This window comes from Epinephelus lanceolatus, chromosome 6 (assembly GCF_041903045.1).
Source record: "Epinephelus lanceolatus isolate andai-2023 chromosome 6, ASM4190304v1, whole genome shotgun sequence".
NCBI lineage: Eukaryota > Metazoa > Chordata > Actinopteri > Perciformes > Serranidae > Epinephelus > Epinephelus lanceolatus.
This window is the reverse complement of record NC_135739.1, coordinates 31,468,230-31,488,819: the sequence shown is the minus strand read 5'-3', so window position 1 is coordinate 31,488,819 and position 20,590 is coordinate 31,468,230. Positions and strand designations below refer to the sequence as shown.

General features: G+C 41.4%; 1 protein-coding gene across 3 annotated transcripts in view; it reads left to right on the top strand.

Annotated features, from left to right (window-relative positions):
- Positions 1-20,590, top strand: part of ddah1 (dimethylarginine dimethylaminohydrolase 1) — a 98,496-nt gene that overhangs the window by 62,206 nt on the left and 15,700 nt on the right. For all 3 annotated transcript variants that reach the window (XM_078168969.1, XM_033621219.2, XM_078168970.1), the window contains exons 3-5: positions 7,801-7,900; positions 11,336-11,409; positions 18,717-18,836. In XM_078168969.1, coding sequence (XP_078025095.1) covers positions 7,801-7,900; positions 11,336-11,409; positions 18,717-18,836 — 294 coding nt within the window. The remainder of the gene's footprint in view (positions 1-7,800; positions 7,901-11,335; positions 11,410-18,716; positions 18,837-20,590) is intronic.

Here is a 20,590-nt window from a genome sequence, read left to right as displayed (position 1 = left end):
ATCCTTGTGGTCGATGTGGTGCGAGGGTCTCCAGATCTGCTACTGTTAACTGTGCACGGCACGCCTTCACATTGACCTACTTCTCAACATTTATGTAATCCTAAAGCTGATTGGGAGGGATGTCATGGCTTGGTTAACCACAGGTATGTTCCAACATACACCAAGGATTTGTTTGGATAACACAAGGACAGGCCATGGAGGGTTTGTTTTCTCTTGGCTACCACTAAATGAGTTGTTGTCATTTCATACTTTAGTTACAGGCTGTGACAGTATAAACTGTTGCAGTTAGTTCCCTGTAAGAATGTAATGTTTGACCACCATGACAGCATCAGACTCGGCCCTTTTTTTCCGTGTACGCACCCACCTGTGTGATTCATGTACCACTGCTTTGTGTGTCCTGTATGATTACCATTCCTGTGAGACTGACGGGAAAGAAATCATTAAGTACTGATTTCCGATAAGAGAACTTCGCACTTTCAGAATTTTTCTGTGTGCCTCCTCTATCTGTTTAGTGTGCCTGTCTGTGTGTGTGCATGTGTGGCTGTGCAATGGAGTGTAAGAGGTGTATGAGTGTAACAATAGTCAGAACCCCATTACAGCTTCTGTAGATTTTCTCCCCAATGGCTGCCATTTATTCAAGCCTTCAGGCGCTCTTTCTAAAGAAGCACTCAGTGAAACCGCTGCCCCTGGCAAACCTTTGACAAATCTATAATTGAGCCATTTAATCGCACTTACTGCTCTCAGCAAACAAAGGGAATCATCTCTCTGCTTCCTCCATGACGTCAGATACTTAATACCTAAAAGGTTCAGATAGCCTTATCCAACTTGTTGCTGCATAGCTAATGAGGTTCGTGCATTTATGTCAAATTCCGCTTGGTCGATTGCCCTGAAAGGCAGCCATTATTCCCATTCTGTATTCCATTGGTCTTTGAACTTTCCTCAGTCTGCATTAGGCCTCAGCTATCTGTTACGATCATCTCCTGTGTCCTAGGTGTCCAGCCAAACCCTCAGCTATGACGCACAGGACTCACTGTTCAAACTTGTGCCCATGTGTCAACACAATCAGGTCACTTTTTTTTTCTTTGTTTGTACACGTAGCTCTTTGAGTCAGTAGACTGCAACATTTGACAAACTGTTTATGTTCTGAGTCCTTTTTACATTCAGGGAGAGGCCTCAATGCTGCAGTCATTTTTATATTAACTAGAAGGGCACTCAGAGAGTGCAGACCCCTGCCGAGGCCAAATGCCTGATTTCACACTGTTAACTAAAGTAAAAAAAAGTAATGTGTGTTTTCCCCCCTGCTATTCAGATCCACCCCAAAATTGAATGGCTTCTTCCTGAGGTCATACTACCCTCTTCCACCAAGTTTAAGGAAAATTTGCCAGTAGTTTTTTATGTATTCCTGCTTACAAACTGCTTGGCGGCGATAACAATGTATCAAACTACTTTGTGTAGTGTAAGAAGGGTCGCTCATTGTGATGACACCAATTATCACTCAACTCTGCTGTCCATCTTAGCTCTACGGGAATGTATAGCATTTTCCAGCTCATTATTTGGGGTTTTGCAGCCCACAAATTTACTAGTTTTGCATCATTCTTAATGGTCCCATCAATCATCACCTGTTTCTAGCTGAAGCAAGAGCTGATTTGAACAAAGTTACTCTTACAAAACCACTGTACACTGCTCTGTACACTGCTCTGTACACTGCTCTGTACACTGCACTGTATACTGCCCATAACCAAACAGCAGACAGACAAAGTAAGCAACTAGCTGGTGAACGTAGGATCCCTCCGGAGTTGGTGGAGACAAAAACAGAGTTAAAAGGAGAAAGAATTAGCCCCTCTTAAGTTCCACTCTTTTTTTTGCTCAGTGCTCCAATAATGTTTGAGTAAGCCTGGAACATGGCAGAGCCTCAGTCAACCTTCCCCTTTGTCCAAGAAGCTCGAAGCTAATGTCTCTTTGTTCATATTATCTATGTAAGGTGTCACCCTGAAATAACTTTCTAATAAAGGGAGACTAAGGTTAGGTCACCACCATGGTCTGTATTCAGCAATAAATATATAAAGTACTTTACTGATCCTCAGACTGGTAAAAGGGGAATCATGCCCAGCAGTACAGCAATGTTGACTGATAGTCTTGTCATCCTCTGTCTCTACTTCTCCCTGAGATCGGAAGCCTCAATTGGCATTGTTTTGCCTACTTCAGAAAATTTAACATTGTGAATATATCCTTCCATCGCATACTTTAGTCCTTGCTGCCTGCTTCTTGAAGCTATACTGCTTAACTCCCAGAAACATATATACACAGTGGCACCAGCTAAATAGAACCAGCATAGACATGTTTCTTTTTGTGAAGCTTGTCTGACTTGAACTTATGAATGACCAATTGTTGGACTCATATTTGCCAGAAACACGACTGTAGACAAATGCTAATGTTGTTCCGTGTCTGCTAGATATGTAAATAGGCCAATGGTTTCCAAACTTTTGGAGATCTTGGCACTCCTCCAGAGGACATTTTTTGCCATGCCACCCAACCTACAAAATAGCATGCATGTATGTACACAGGTGACCAAATCACTGCTACTGCTTTTTTTTGGTCTTAGCCAACCAAATACTATTGAATTTCATGTACTTTTTAAAATTCACAAACTGCAGCTGATAGCTGTCATTTAAAGAGGTTGACCTCCTTGCGTGTGAAGCTCGGAGGAATGCTGTGCCCCCATTATGTTGGAGCGTGGGACTCTGTTGCCGGGTGTAGGGAGGCTAGGATGACCTTCAGGAATGCTATTGTTGTGTACTCGATTCCCTTTCCAAATGCACTGTGCTCTATCAGACTGATGGTCCTTTTTAGCAGAATGCGATATCAACGGGTACCAGGGGCGAGAGAATGGAGAGGGGGTCCATAAAAAGCCCCAAATAAAAGGCTGTTCTCTCTGCTCCGTCTCCCCTGTCCTGTGATGGAACGGCAAGAATGCGGCAGGCAGACCGACTGGATCTCAGAGCCGTCAGCCCCTAATGAATTTTAAAAGGCCTTTTTCATTCAAAGCAGGGTGCTGGCTAACAGCATGTCGCCTGGCCAAGCACTCAGGGGAGAAAGGGGAGAGAGGAGAGAAGAAGAGAGGCGCATAGAGGCTTGGAGGGAGAGGAGAAGGAGGTGCTGGCAAAGTGAGTTGGCACCTAGGCAGGGTGGGGTATTGGATGTCCCTCACAGTGAGAGATAATAGGCCACTCTGCATGAGAAGCCACTGTAGGAGCATTCTTGACCCTGCCACGAGGGTCTGAAGAGAATAGAGGGAATGTGAGAGACAAAGAAAGAAAGAAAGAACGACAGTTAAGGAGGAGAGAAAGAGAATAAGGGCCAGAGAGGAGAGACAGACCTACTAACGACAGTGTATTCTGACAAAAAAGAAACTTGAAATGTCTGCACCCGTTGAAGGAATTGTTTGCCACTTCGGGAAATAGACTTACTCGCTTTCTTGCCCAGAGTGAGATAAGAATATCGATGCCACTCATGTCTGAACAGAAACACGAATCTACAGCCAGCAGCGGTTAGCTTAGCACAAAGACTGGAAAAGGGGAAACCACAAGCCTTTCTTGCTGTGCAAACATAAAATTGGTATCAACTGTATTCTCTAATACTTGACAAGAAAGCAAATAAGCATTCGCCAAACTGTTCCATTAAAGGCTACCACAGCTTGACAGTACATTAATCTCTACTGTATGCAACCTTTTGTCACAAAGATAATGAGCACTTTAACTTCCACAAAGCATAGAGGTGAGGAGGTATTGACAAAGACGTATCTGATTCAATGATTGATGAACCTGAAATTGGCAACTGTACCCAGTGGAGGGATTTACTCTTTTGTAAATGCAGCATGAATCACATAGGGGAACATTAACTTCAAGTTTAATCTGCTGTAATTAGCAGTGTATCTGTGGGGAGCTGTTAAGGCCTTACAGTGGCATGCTAAGTGTTTTGTCAATCATGATTACAGCACTTAACGCTCTGACACAACCTATAGCAAAACATGCATTTGTTTTGTTAGACTGACACAGGTTAAGCTGGCTGAAGAAGAAAGGAGACTTTAATGTAAATTACATTTATTGGTTGCTTTATTGGAGGAATTTTCTGGAGAACGGTGTGATCCAACCATTCAGCTGTCATTGGCATGGGGTCAAAGAAAAGTGGAATATGGTTATTAAAAAAAATCCCCACAGATTTAAAATAACAAGAGATATCAGTGATTGTAAGGGGTCATGTCGGAACAAAATCCTCATTGAACTTTGAAGTAGATGTGTGAGAGCAGGAAAAATATGCACTCCTGCCAACTATGCACAAGTATATAGGTTATTTGCTTCAGTGAATCCCTGTTTCTGCTACAACATGCTGATGGCAGCGTTCAAATGTGCCGAAAAGTACATGAAGAATGCAGGTCAAGAGTGTGATGGTATCAGGAGGGCTTTCTTGGCTTACATCAGGCCTGTGAGTGCCAGCTGAGAATTGCTGAAGCACCACAGCCAATGGGAAGGTTGTAGCTGAGCAGGTGCATCCCTTTATGGCCATCGTAATCTTTGAATATTTCCAGCACAAACAAGAATTGCTCCAATAAGTTGCGCGCGGTCCCAGGATCTGAAGCCAACAGGGAATCATTTGGGATGAGATGCAGTGCCATGTAGCGTTTCTGCTTTACCTGTGCATTCCCCGTTGGACTGTTTGGGACTTTGAATGCATGCTTTTATGAGCAAAACGGACCTATTTCTGTTAAAATGAAATATGTTTACAGATTACTTTTGGTACCACCACACAGAAAATAAAATCATGTGTGCCTTAAATCCCACACAGCCCATGCGTACCTGTCCAACTGCTCTGAGTCTGCACCCACAAAACTTCTGGAAGGCATATGTGGGTCACACTTGGTGCTGATGCAAAATGAAAGTTTAGGTCATTAGAAACTGATGTTGGAGTAGACTGGATGATTCAGCCGCTTGGCTCTAAAGCCACGGATTGATATTACACAAAGTCTGCTTTGTGAGCAGTTTAGTTAAGTGATTATTCTAGTTTTTCTTGCAGAATTTGAGCAACAGCCTTTGTTTAATTATAGTTAGTGATGAATTACAATAAGTGTGTAATTTATCTTTGCGTAGTCCGTGTATGCCTGACCATTCACAAACTGTATACACTAGACCATTACATCACGGCACTCAATCTTCTCAGTACGCACGTTTAGAGGGAGGAACTGCAGTAAAAATGGGGTGACATGGTACTTTTTCATGATCCTTTTCAAATGTAGTTTGTCGTACTTTTTTTTCAGCCCCAGTATTTGTGCTTTGTCCACATCTTATTTTCTCTGCGCACTAAACATCTCGCCCAAACTCACATGCTACATTATTTTTGGTCCGTGTGGAAAGACAGCCTAATTGATGTTCTCTACCACACACACACACAAACACACACACGCACACACACACACACACACACACACACACACACACACACACACACACAAACACACACACACACACACACACATCAGACACTGCAGATATCACGCTGTTGCCTATGTATAGGGGCCTTTACGTTTCACATTGGGGGGGCTGAACAGCCTTTGGGTCACATCACCTCTAGTGATGTCAGAGGAAATGCCAGAGAGATGAGGTAAAGAGCTGCAGATTCCTGGGCAGACGGCCGCTGTGATAGTGGAGGCTCCAGTGAGCTAGAGGAAGAAAGGAAATAGCAGTGGCTGATAATGATGGTAGACACAAAGCACAGTGTGTAAAAATGCGTGTGGCCTTGTGAGGAAAGGTGTTTTGCCAAGATGGATTTCACAGACATGCAGACAAGTTTGTTTTTAATATATGAAATGTTTGAACTGGCTGAGGTTTCCTCGCAATCGATGAATCAGTGATTGAGCGGGAATTACCTTGCTGGGACCACCTACAATTCCACAGCAATGTGACGCAGAGACAACATGACGAACAAACATCTTAAGCTTAAGTTCTGTCAAAATCATCTGAATTATTTATTTCCTCAGAATCTGACTCAACCTTTACTACCCACTCATCATCCCTACAAACCTTACTAAATGGAAAGCAGAGAGTTCCTCGGCGGTGCCTTGGCTTGCTTTTGCATCGCATGAAAACAAAAAAAACGAGAGGGATTAACCGTTACCTATACTTAATATGCTGCTTGCTGTTGCCGTCAAAGCTTTTAAGGAACCACTAATGAATTTGTGAACCCAGTTCCTTGGAAGGACGTTGTGTTCTTCCTGGTTAACTGAACTAGAAATATGAGCAGAGTTCCCGCAGTGAGGATGAAACATGGAGGAGGAACATTTAATTATCCTGTGGGATTCCACTGTCTGTTTTCTGGAAAGTGAAAAGATTGGAAATGTGCCATTGTGGTTGTGAGCCATCAAGTCATAAGGATGATTGACTGTTTAGAGAAACAGTCATCCAAACAAACAGCTGTAGAGACGAATGAATGTTAATGAATAGACACTCAGCTGCCAGTTTATTAGGTACACCTAGCTAAAACCAATGGAGTCTAACACAACATTCTGAAACTGTTTTAGAGAGCTGTTGAGTCAACTTTCGAATCATTTTGCAGAATGTAGTTTGTAGTGCTGTTGAACTATATCACATCATACAGAGAGGTGTTTCTTGTTATTTAGCCTGGCCTCACTGATATAAATGGGGTGGACAAAATAGTAGAAAACACCTGTCAGTATTATGCAATACAATTCAACAGCACCACAAACTGCAACCTCCAAAATGACCATACAGTCGAAGGAAGGATTTACTGTAGGACTAGTTTCAGCTAGGTGTACCTACTAAACTGGCTACCTTAGCATATAATACTATTATGTGGGTATGTGTGCATAAGAATAAGATGGTTTTGTATTCATATGTGTACATGCTGGCCTTTATTGCGTTATCTGGCAGTGCATGGCAGTCTACCTGGATAACCTCATGGTTCGGCCCTGCACATATGAGGAGAAGCAGGAGCATTGTGTTCGCCAACAAGCACAGTGAGCAGGCTGAGGTCATAGTGAGATAGGGCTTGTGGAAACACTGATGCTCTCGCTAACATGACTGGCCTTGGAAACTACTCCCGCAGGAACCCCAAAAACAGGACAGTAAAATCACACTGGGCGGTCAGACAGGAGAACAGACCAGCCGAGGTTAAGCCAAGAAAAAGACCTGCTCTTTCCTCAGGTTTCCAGTTCAGCACAGAGGACATCCAGGTGAAGTGTGGTTTGCCCCTTCATTTTCCATCCAGGGAGTGCGTTTCGTAATATATGTTAATACTATCCTGGGTGGCAGCCATCCTTTTACTTCCTTCCTATAAATATACGAAAGACAGATGACCCAGACCATGAGGACAGGAAGAGGTTTTCTTAGTTTGTGTTGGTCCTTCAGCGTACCTATTTTCCTCAGCCACTGCCTTGTTAAAGTTTTAAAGTACTTCCTCCAAAATGACATCATTTCATGGCTCATTAAAATGATGTCATCGCAACCTGTCGGGGAAGGTTTTGTTTCAGCGTACTCAATCTCAGGAATCTGGGTAAACACTGTACCTCACAGAAATCCAGTGAAAATCCTCAAACTGATTTTCATCATCTTGTTTACAGATGTCTGATTAGAACTGGACCGTATCATAATATTCCCGAAGATAGGAAATGCTGATGGTTTGGACCATTTGGTGGTGTCGCTTACTGTACGTCATCACAGTTCAGTCTTTTGTTTAGTATCAACAGATGTTTTTAGAACCTTTCTGTTTGTGTCCTTGTGGTTGTTCCAGACGGAGGCAATGAAAAAAGCTCTGAAGGACTTGAATCTGAACATTGTGGAAATGACTGACGAGAACGCCACACTGGACGGCGGAGATGTGCTTTTTACAGGTGAGCTATGACTCCTCAATCACTGTATTTTGTTGAAATACCTTAAAGATCTGCACCATCAAAAAACAGTCTGAAGCCATCCACATATGAAAGATTTTACAGAAAAAAATGAAGCTGACACTCTCCCTAGAGGTGAACCATTGTTTCTTTGGCATTTTTTATGCCCCATATATCCCATACTTGCATATAATAATAAAATAGTAGGTGCTCTATAAGCTCGAGATCAATATAATAGTTGTTAGTTTTTACAGGAACAGGATTAAAATATAAAAATGAAGCTGAGGTGAGACAGGGTAACGTTTGCCTTTACACCTAGCTTGGAAGGTGGCACCATGTCATCTGTGTCAGTTTGTACTGTGTGCAAATGTGGATACACACAAGCCTAATATTTCATACTGTGGGGTTGCTATGGCATCGGTATAAAATGCATCCTGAGGTTTTATTGCCTGCCCTGTATTTGGATCTCATTTCCCAAACAGTGTTACCTGTGTGATGTCAGTCGCAGGGCAGGCAGACAGCGGAAAAAACTGCACGCCACTTCACACACAAGTGAGTTGGAGAGCTAGTTAGTTCCGCCAACCCTCTCTGGCAGACAAACTACTGCTGGGTGATGGAAAATGCGTCACTAATTCTGCACCACTTGCGATTTTCCCTGGGAATGTCGTCACAGACACCCAGTTCATAATACTGCAAATACAGGGCCTTTTATCGGTGGACCATAGACTCAGTCACCACTGTGTGACCTCATTCGGCAATAGGTAGTGAACTAAGAGATATTTAATTACACAAAACACACATAAACAAACATATTGCCTGCCCTGTATTTGGATCTCATTTCCCAAACAGTGTTACCTGTGTGATGTCAGTCGCAGGGCAGGCAGACAGCGGAAAAAACTGCACGCCACTTCACACACAAGTGAGTTGGAGAGCTAGTTAGTTCCGCCAACCCTCTCTGGCAGACAAACTACTGCTGGGTGATGGAAAATGCGTCACTAATTCTGCACCACTTGCGATTTTCCCTGGGAATGTCGTCACAGACACCCAGTTCATAATACTGCAAATACAGGGCCTTTTATCGGTGGACCATAGACTCAGTCACCACTGTGTGACCTCATTCGGCAATAGGTAGTGAACTAAGAGATATTTAATTACACAAAACACACATAAACAAGCAAAGCTTTTTAGCTCATACGGAAACCTCATCTTAAGCAGCAAAAGAATCTACAGCAAAAGAGAATCATTTATGTAATATTTAATGTAACACCCCTCAATATACAAGTGTTGGATGGATCAAACAACATACTGGTGACTTTGCGTTTCTCCCAGCTTGTAAACTATAAAGTTGGTCCTGTGAGTGGAACCTGGGAAAGACCGCGGCTTCATCAAGGACTTTCCTCCATTTTTTCCTCAAACACCAGTTCACATTATGATGGCAAATGAACATTGTTTTCCACACAGTCAACAGGGATGAAATATTTCTTTTACAAGCTTGGATGCTTTTAATTTGATTTCCTGCATGGCATGCTTTTAGGTCAATCAGCACATAGATAAGTAACATTATTGGCATAAACCTTCGCAATAAGTATCTGGCTCTGGTGAGCAGCTTACAAAAAATTGTTTTTCCACCTTGCTTCAATGATTGAGGTCAGTAATGACGTGGGTTCTACTTTAGATTTTTCCCTGTACTGCCATAAACAAATGCAGAAATCCTCCAACCATTACAGAAAATACTTTAAAGCAGCAACATAATGCACATGTTTCTGATTGGATTAAAATCGTACAACAGGTTGTTTAGTGGGTTTTCCATTATTTTTGCTTAACAAAACACCTGATGTGTTATTCTTAACATGATACATACAGTAACAGGTGTCACTCTTGGTTCAAGACATGGTAAACAGTCAGGGAGAAGTCTGACAACTGAGCAGCCACATGTAAAGCTGGGTTTTACTGCAATCCAATACCTTTATATCAGAGCTGTGCATGTGCTTGTTCAATTCAAGTACAAATAAGAAGATGTAGCTGTAAACAGAAAACATTAGAGAGCAGTGAGATAGCAGAGTATGAGCCTCTGCAGTCTCAGCTCACAGACTGTTGTGTGTCTGTAAGTTCGTGTCTGTGTTTCGGGATCCTCCACGCAAACATTCCTCTGTGCGACCTCAATGACCCGGTGCCTCAGCACACTAAGCAGAATTTCCCTCGAAAAATATTCTGTCGCAAAAACATTGTGCAACACATACTGCAGGGTCAAATCAAATCAGCTGTACTGCAAGCTCCTTATTCCTCTGGCATCAGATCGTAAAATATGGTGAGGGCAGAGAATCATCGGTACAGTCGTGTGGTGAGTCGAAATGTGGGTCAGTGTCTTCTACACTGCACAGGCCACAAGGAAAAAGCATAGTACACTTAATTGGGTTTCTAGACACTGGCTCTACGTGCTCGTTCCTTCCAGCTGAAATCGGTTTCACATGGCAGGGCTAGAAACATTTCCTGTTGGCAGGGCCCCGGCTAACGGCTCATTTTGTAAAGTCTCAGCAGCTACGTTAGAAGCCCATCCCTGAGCTCTGTGCTGCTGCAGCTTCGCCAGGCATTCAGGGCTCTGTCTGCCTGTGCCCCACCATACTGACCACAGTTGGCCTTTCTCACAGGCATGCATAAAGTACACACTGTGGTGAGTGCAGTGTTCACCTTCTGTAGCTTCACTGCCTCGCTGTATTGCTGGGTGCTCAAAACTTTTAGACTAAATCACTGTAGACTTTATAGATGTTAGAACTGTTTGGGTGTGTGTTCATACTGCATGTATTATACAAGTTGTTAGTCCTTTATCCCACCTGCTGTATTTTGCTGCATTTTCTCTACATGTTTCAGCTCGACTGAACTCACTTTTAGTACCAAGTGCTTTCTCTGTTTTGTTTAACACTGCGGATGCCGCGCATAAACTGCAATTGCCAATTTGAGGGTAGTTGGCTGTTTTAATATGCTGGGTTTGTGCTGGCTGTCACATGTCACACAAGTGATGATTCTCTCTGAACAGTCAGTGGTCTGCAGTCTTTTAACTCCATCTCTCCTGGAACCTCGACCCAGGTGGTACCAAAAAAGGCACCGGGTACTATCCACAACTTTTGCCAATGGAAAGCCAAAAAAGAGTGAGTCAAGGTGTGCCGCACCATGCAGGGGGAATGCGTCATTAGTTTCTTATAGATGCTTTTGCACAGCCTCGTTACCTTGTGTTTCTTTTGTGATCAATTTTTGTCTTTGATATGTATAGCTAGCTATTTATTAATGTATTTATTTATTTCCATGTATGTGGCAAGCTACTGCATGCAGTTGATCCCACTGGCATAGACAAAGTTGTATTGAACTGAACAAAATTAAATTGAAGTGAGTAGAATTGATATTTGCTTACATAACACCAGTGATGTCTGTTTCTTTCCTCAGGGCGAGAGTTCTTCGTGGGCCTTTCCAAACGAACCAATCAGAGAGGAGCAGAGATCCTAGCAGATGCCTTTAAGGTGAGTTTAAATGGTGCAGTGGTGTCAAAAGTGGCAGAATCACGACTCATACTTAAATAAAAGTAAAGATACCTTCCTCAAAAATGACTGGTATCTGCATTTTAAGTGTACTTAATTTGCATTCATTCATACTTATAGAAACTTTGGGGCAGTGCTACAAACTGTAAACACAACTTTGTCATGTACGTAGAAATGGCAAATATGCTTGCCAACAGTTGAAAATATGAATGTCCAGCAGGCACATAGTATCATAAGCATTTAATTGGGGGCCTGTTTGCAGCCAACTGCCACATGTAAGGCCAATAATGACAATCCTCTCACCCCTGATTTGATTTCCACCCAATTCTGAGGGAAATATCTGACTCTTAAGCTGCTAAATGGTCCACTTTGTTCACCACCTATTCGATAACTTTCTCTTTTTGATGTTCATTACTACACAGCCAGGGTATAGTGGATTTTGGGGGCTTTTTTTGCACAAAGCCCGTATGCCTACTGCAGCTAAAAATAATGTTGATAAGACCTGTGGGAGGAAACAAAAATGGTGAGGTAGCTGGTCTACTGCAAAAACAATGAGCTGAGATATGCTATAAAGCTCCACTGAGCAGAGGGGAACTACGGAGTGGGGCTCTGTGGGTTTGTCACAATGTGCACATTTTTGCCATCATACATTTGGCCCATTGTTTATACACATGTATATCAATTAGAGCAGCTTTAAGGATCAAAAAAACAAAAGTAAGTTTTGTTTTATGTCTGTAAAGATGCATATTAACCTGAAACCAGTTTTGAGACTTTGTAGAGGTCAGCATAAAAATATAGAAATGTATTGAATCTGTTTTTTTTTTTTTTTTTTTTTAATGTACCTTATGAAATCTCTTAAATGCTGTGAGCGATCCGACATTGCAAACAAGGAAGGAAGAGATAAATATATTATCAATCATACAAGCTTTAATCCAGGAAGATAACAACATCATCACTCTGTTCATTTGCTTTTTTCATCCTGTTCCACCTCCTGTTCTCTCTTAATTCCATTTCTTCCTCCATCCATCTCTGCCTCATTTCACCCTCTCTGTTCTGTTTATTATATCTATCCTCCATCCATCTGTTTCTTCTGCCTTTCAGTCTGTGTCATTATGGACTAAATACTGTTGAGAACATACAAGTCCAGTGCAAACTGGGCATTGGCAAGAACATTCAAACATTCACTGAATATTTGTATATATAGTAACTTTGTGTACATTTATATTGACATAAAAGTGAGAGCAACCAAAAGAATAAATACTTGTGCAGAGTACAATTTTTTTTAAAAAGTATTTCTGTTTGTTATTTAGCACTCCTGAAGCGAAGCACTCTGAGGTTATTGATGGATGCAGCTGTAGAGAATCTCAATGGCAATTAGTCTTTAGTGCCCGCCAGGGTCCAGGCCTCAGCTGGCTTTGAGGCATTTTTAATCAGCCGTTGATGCAAACCTCTGCCACCTCTGTGTACAGTGATGAAACGGGCAGTTGATGACACTGATTAAAAAGGTGATTTGGGAGGAGAACCACCTGCCTCATCAGTTGCTTCATTCATTATCATCATCATCATCATCATCATCGATCAATATGTCTGTTAAAATAAATGCATTCAAAGACATTCTTTACTTTGGAGGTGAAATACTGTTTTCCTCTAAATGAATGAATGAACCGCTGACTCCTTTTGGAGGCTTGGAGGCTAAAAAACATCTTTCTGAAATATAATTTACAGAGTGAGAATGAAAACTGGCTTTTCTCCTTTTGGAATTGGACAAATGTTTAATCACTAATCAACTCACTTTGATAAATAGCTCTCATATCACAGAAAAGGATACTGTAAGTCTGATAATACTCTGAATTTTACTTATTGTCAACAAATCCCATTAAAGGAACCAAAATCAACAATAAATTGATCCCAATAACTATTTAAGTATTGCCTTTGTAGCTAGAGTCTGACAAAGGTTATTTCTCAGTACCAAATACTTGCATTGTTTTTCAAAACACATTAAAAACACATCAGTGACCCACCGTGTTGTGCTGATTTCCTACATTACAGTGAATAAACACACTGTCCTGCAGCTGTAAATACTTCCCAGTGAACCAAATTGGCTGCTGAACTTAGTGCACTACTTGAGTAACATTTGCTAAAAAAAACTACCATGCCAAACTATTTTAGGAAATTATTTAGCCTCTTTTTTGGGCCCCAACAATAGTTATGTTTTCAAGTTGTCTGTGCTTCTATACACTTGTGAATGCAATATCTCAGGACGCCTTAAGGGAATTTCTTCAGATTTGGCACCAACGTCCACTTGGACTCAAGGTTGAATTCATTAGATTTTGGGGTTCAAAGGTCAGTGTGACGTAAAGTTCTGCAAAAACACTTTTCTGGCCATTACTCAAAGCCATAACTCAAAAACAGAAGGGGAGACATTTGGTTGGATACTGCATTGGTGACATTAATCTTAAGCAACCACCTTGAAACAGTGGTGATTGTATAGATCCTCTGTGGTGCTGGGCTGAAGATGTGTATGTAGCATCCATGTTTTAGAATATCTAGGTTTTTTGCAGCAACATCCATATTTGAAGCTTTGTCATGTTTGAAGCCACTGCCATGACTACATATGAGTCTGGACAGTCATTGACATAAACAGCAACAGGCTAGTTGGCATGTAACTGTAAGGTGGTAATTCTTTTTTTTTCTTGAATAAAAGTCTTTGTGACCCATTCAAAGATTAATTTCTTCATTAAAAACAAGCTTGGAGATCAGTGCCAAAGAATAGACAGAGAGGTAAGGAAGTATGGAGAGATGGATGGCTGGTATTGTTCTTTTAATAGGATTTCTTGACCCCAAGAAAAATATTGCTCACCAGACTTGTCCTTAATGTAAATGGCAACAGTAAGTGTATAAGCCCTGTTCATGTCTCTTTTCAACCCTTGCTGATGTCAGTCATTTTGCATTTCACCATATGTTCCTTTCTGACTACCTTCTGGCTTATTCCCATGCACTGTGGCCCGACCTTGAGAGCCACAACCGAGCTCAGCAATCACCACTCACACATGAAACACACGTCAAGAGGGAATGTTGCACAAAATATCCCAAACATCACTGAGACCACAGATTCAGGCGAACTGGGAGGATGTGGGCGTGAAGTCTGCAAACAGGGTCACAGTGTGGGTCACAAACACAGACTGATTCTATCAGTCTTGTTTGCTGTTGTTGGAATGTGAAGAAGTCTCACACTGTAGACTTTACGCGTATCGCTTTTGGATTTGGTCTGAGAGACCGTAACAAAAGAGAAAAGCCGGCCGACTCACAAGTTCATAGGTGGGTCATGGCATGAAGAGTTCAACACATTACAGTAAGATGAATGGCCTTATTGCTGTGCTTCCCTCTTCCCATCTGTATCTGATTTGAATTCCTCATTATGGATTCCTCTGTGTTTTCTGTTATCTTTGATAAGACAGGACTTAATGATGCGTCTCTGGCAAATGACACTAGGAAAAATCTCTTGAGCATCCATTATTGTTATTTTTTCCATTTTTTATCAGATTGATTCCTCCTATCACTGTTGTTCTTTCCTTTCATTATCAAATTAAGGATCACATTGTTGCCAGGTTTGTTTAGCGCTCAACAACTGTGTACAGATGTCGGAAGCTCTTTTCTTTATGGGCCTTGCAGAGGTCAGACCAGATGGTGCTGCTGATTGAATGAATTTTTTCGGGAAGAAGCAGTACACAGGCCAAACCACTTCTTTTCATCTGCTGCTAAGAGGTGTTGACTCCCAACTTGAACCAATAAGACACGAACATGGACACAGCTAAAGAGCTAAACAGTGGAGCTCAGTGTGCTGTGCCTGTGGGTTGATCAATAGGGTCTTTTCAGGGGACAACGTGGCAGTAAATCAGCTTGTTTAGTGCAGATGAAAAGCAACTGCGTCTCTTCCTGAACTCCCATAAGGATTTATCTTGATAAGGAGAAAAGTATGACTCATATTTCTAATTTTGCACAGTAACAAAACTTCCTGTTCATGGATAATGACTGAAGGAAGTTCAGATTACATAATTCCCAGTTGTCCTTTTGTATCTTCTAAACAAGTGCCAAGGGAAGAGTTCACGAAAACATCAAGAATGGAGTAATTTAAGCTTTATACATGATGAACTGCGAAGTGCTATTCTGTATTTCAGTCACAGTCAGTGAATCATAGCACTTTAATTAAGCTAATGATGCAGTACAAATATTGACCTGAAAAGTGTTAACATATACTTGAATGGAAAATGTCACATAAGAGTGAAACTATGGAAAATGTACACAATACTTCATAGAGTTTCATGAAGCTGAGAGCCATGAAAACCAATTCAAAACATATTATGTGATTAAGAAAACATATGGATGTCAGTTGTGAGGCACAAACCAAAATTTATACGCTCATATAAATGCATTCACGTTGAATCAGGAAGGAAAGGTCTTGGCAAAATAAGCTTGAAGTCTCAAATCCTATCGTAATTCAAATTACAGCTCGGTATCACTTCAAGGTTTACAAATCTCTGAAGGACTCAACTCTGGCATTTGTAATCCTCGAAAGACTTACGGTATGTGTAACTGTCACAAACTGTGAGTCCATGTATCAAATGCTCAATCAATCAACTGGAAAGTGGTAAATTCTTCCAGTCCAGTAAATCAGTAAATCAAAATCCAAACAAAGTCAATGATATAAAATGATGTTGTTTCAGCAGGATGTGCTGTGCTATAATTCTTTAAATATGGACCTCAGGCTTTAATTACTGCAAACAAGGAGGCTTTCAACCGGCGTTTTAATGAAGGGGTCGAGCCAAAATCAGCTGCTTAAGTCTTAAGATAAAATACGATAGGCCCTTATACAGTACGGAATACTTTTCTATAGAAATGTATACTATAGTAATGATCCTATGCTGCACTAATGTGGACCATATATCAATCAATATGGATGCAATTGCTGACTGAATGCTGCTTTTATCCTCAGTCTGAAAAGTTTATTGATTTAAAGGCCCTTGTTTATGGATTGCACAGTAGTTTTAGTGAATAGGCTGTATTCAATCTTTTTACCGGTTTAATTCACTGGGTCCGTTTGATAACAGGAAGAGACCTCTGCAGATGATTTAGCTCTGGGTAAAAAACACATCAGGGTTTAATTTATCAGAGAAAAATGTGAGCACACATTAGTGGGTACTGGGCTAGTGGCCCATCTGCAATGTGTCGGACAACGTAGGAGAAACACTGATTTGTAACTTATTCAGTGTTTTACCAGTTGTAAACACCTGGACCCCTGCGGATAATTGGTTCCTAGTAATAACCTCCTGGAAAATGAACACTGAAGGAATACTAACAAGGAGAAGTTTCAGCTGGATGCAATCTGCAGTCCTCACCACTAGATGTCACTAAATCCCCCTAAATTGGACACTGTGTTCCTTTAAAGGCCCTTAAAACATATTTACTTAATGTCTTTATGAGTGAAGGGATCCCAAATGAGCAACATGTTCTGCCATAGTTTGAACTTGCTTTGCTCTTTTCAAATTCACATTTTTAACTGGTATAAGGTGGGCAGGGCTCCCTGGAAAATTGTGATGTCTAACAGTAACTGTTTAACAGCCAAGGATGTTTTTTTCCCAATCCCTGTCTCTGATTGTTGCCTATTTAGTTGTTTATATTTAATGTTCTAGAGATTCCGTTACCTGCAGTAACATCCCAACATTTGCTATACAACATCCTGCAACCAGAGGAAAGCCTCTCCAGTCAGGCTTTAACAAGTTTCTCTGCAATATCTTCATAACCCTGAGTTCAGTCACGATTTATCTCCTGGACACTTTTGCTGTTTTCTCCCCTGAGCTGCCCACTACTTCATTTTAAAGGTCATTTTTTAACAACTGCACAACGACACAGCTTTTGTTGTTGTTGTTGTTGTTTTATAAAAAACAACCCACAATATAGGCCTATTACATTGTTTCACACACACTGACTGGAGCTGCAGTGCTTTGTTCTGTTTCCAAAGGACTGTAAAGCGTAGTCACCGACAAAGGGAGTCTTAAGGCTAAAATATAGTTGTGTGTGTGGACTCTATGCAGAGCCCAAGCAAGTGGCCTACACTGATGTGAGCATTTATGGTGCATGGAGCATGGCGTCTGTTACCCCTTTTCCACCCAAAATGGCACATGTTCGTGGTTTTATTTTTTAAACATACAGTAGATAAATCTGCTAAAAATCAATGCTGATCAAAGCCAATAAATACCCGTGACTACTGCAGAGTCATTTGACCCTGGTTTGAGTGCCAATTGTAGGCTTTCTCATTAGGAGAAGAAAAGCCAGATGTTAGTGAGAAAGGAGCTTGTGTTGCTCAGCAGTTAAACCTCCAAAATGGTAGTTAGCGATGGGGTTTCTATGCCACTGTGTTGAGTTTCTGGGAAGTAGTCTACTGTTATGTTTGATTGATTCAAAACACACATAAAACTATATATACTACAACTACAAAACTATATAACTATATATATAAAACATGGCTTAATAGTGACAATGTTAAACACAAACACAAAATTTGGCTCCTTTATAACTCCCAAGGTTCACCAACAAACAGTTGTCTTTTGATAGACACGTTTTCCCCAGAAATACAACAAGCTAACGTTATTAGCATAAGCCCATTACATTTCACATTGCATACATTAGCCTAGCAGCTAGCAGAGTTTTCCGCAGTTCATATGAAGCTGGGAACACAGCAACATTTAACAAAGGAATGTTACAAAATTCAGCTTCATTTTGGCTCAGAAGGTTCACTGACAAAACATATGTCTCATACTAGATACACTTTCCCCACATATACAACATGCTAATATTATTAGCATAAACCCATGACATTTACATTGCATAAATTAGCCTAGTGGCTAGCAGAATTTCTTTTACTTATTTTTAGCCCAAATAAGTCACACACAAGACTTAAAATGCTGTGCTGTTTAGCAGCTTACAACCATTTTAAGCCAGGCTTGTCAGACTATGATGTAGCGTACATGTCCATGCAGAGCCTACACCATAAACACAGCATCAGTTAAATGCAAATATATATACGCTTTACACTGAGTTGTCACACCTGTACAGCTCAATCCAAAAGAGAACCTTGCACAGCTTTACAGGTCATTACATGTCTGGGACAACATTACCACAGTTTATGTTGGGTTCTGACATTGTTGCTGCATGTAGCGCTTGTCTTGTTTTGTAATTACTTTCAAAGACTAGAAAGAGGTGCCATCACCTAATTGGATTGTGTTTTGCAGGACTATGCTGTTTCCACCGTGCCTGTGCTGGAAGGGCTGCACCTGAAGAGCTTCTGCAGTATGGGAGGACCGGGCCTTATTGTCATCGGCGCCAGTGAACCAGCACAGAAAGCCCTCAAAGTATGGAAACATGCATTTAGTGCACGATGTGTGTGTGGTTAAACCTTCATCCTATTGCTGTGCTTCTCCCAGCTGTAGTCATGGAAACCACTCAATCAATGTAGTGGCATTGTTTTTGTAGCTATGACGCACATTGACGCAGCTGATTTTTTTTTTTTTTTTTGGGGTTGACTCTTGGCCCAGTGCTGTTGGTGTTAACAGCCCTGTCCTTTTTTTCTCCCCTTCTGCAAAGTATTCAGCAAAAATAACACTACAAGACAGGACATCACACATGTTGATCCAGAGCAGACTCCCTTACTTACAGCTTGATTGCTTCTTCCCACTGCAGGCACATTGAGACCACCTGTCACCTTAATCCTTCCTCATTAATTCACGTTCTCAACTAAGCTGAGGGGATTGCCCCTGGCACTCACACTCCAGCTTTGGTTGCAAAGGTATTGTCCTTCCATTAAACAGCTTGAGCTCATTACTGCATAAAAGGCTTCTGAATCGATCGAGCGCCATCGCAACAATAGCCCTCAAAAAAATAAACACGGGGATGCTGAAGGACTCAGCATGAACAAGAGGCAGTTTGCACCCTGACAGAGACAGATTGGTCATTTTCACAAAGAGAGTAATAAATGTCAGCCCATCCCTCTGGTGGAATTATTCCTAAAATTAATCCTAAAATTCCTAAAAACACATGAGACAAACTTTTGTCGGCACTATGACTGAAACGCAGCCGAATATGTAATGTCATATTTGCTCTCTTAGACACAGATGCTGTATGTTTAATTACATAAGTATGAAGACTTGCACACAAGCACATACACCCTTGGCCTTGCTGGCAGGGTTTTTCACTTGCCTCCTAGAGTGATATCTCCCCCTACTGGTTCAATCCTACACAAGGTTACTTAAAGTCAAGTCAAAGCCACTTAGTGTATCTCAGGGGGCAATTAAAACCAGCCCATCTGACAGCACATCCTAATGAAGCAAAGTACTTGAGAGCAGCACAAGGTCAGACTTGTTGGTCTTGTGTGCATGTTTGCATAGCTGAAGTGTACACAGGAAGTCGAGAATCTTGTGCATAAACACACGCAATAATTGATTTTATATTCCAGCATCGACTCATTAAGATTCCTGCCTGTTTGATCACCCCAGTAATTAGCTACTGGAGCGAGGAGTGGCCGTTAGCGAGACTTAATGACAGACTGCTCGCTTTCTAATTATGGCTTACGTCACCCGCTCTTGCAGCAATTAGCTCCTGTTTTAAAGGACTTTTAACGACCCTGGATTTGTAATTAGGTAATGTTCTCTTTGTGAGGGGAGTGAGATCTCGTGAATGCTGTTTTAATGAATTCAAAGTGCTTGTTTTGGATGTGGATGCAGCTCCTACAGCTGTGAGGCTCCATGTCTGTGTACCCTAGGACAAAGACACTTTGTACAAATTAAAGTTGGAGCCTGACTCATTCAGTTTGTCTGTAGGGAGCTAGAATTTTGTAACTATAAAATATTCAGACCAGAGAGTAGACCCTGACCTGTTGGCAGTCTGGGTTTGGAGTAGAAGGTCTGTATATGTATATCTCACCGACATTTGGTTAAAAAGACTTTTAATTTTCACTTTGCTAAGCAGTTAGGCTCTGTCTTTATCTGGGATGTGTGCTCAGAATGTGTATTTGTGTAGGCCAGGTGTAGTCTGTGTTTAGCTCTCCCATGGATGAGAATACACGTTGACCGGATGGATTTCATCATCCATCTGTTGCTGTCACTGCCAA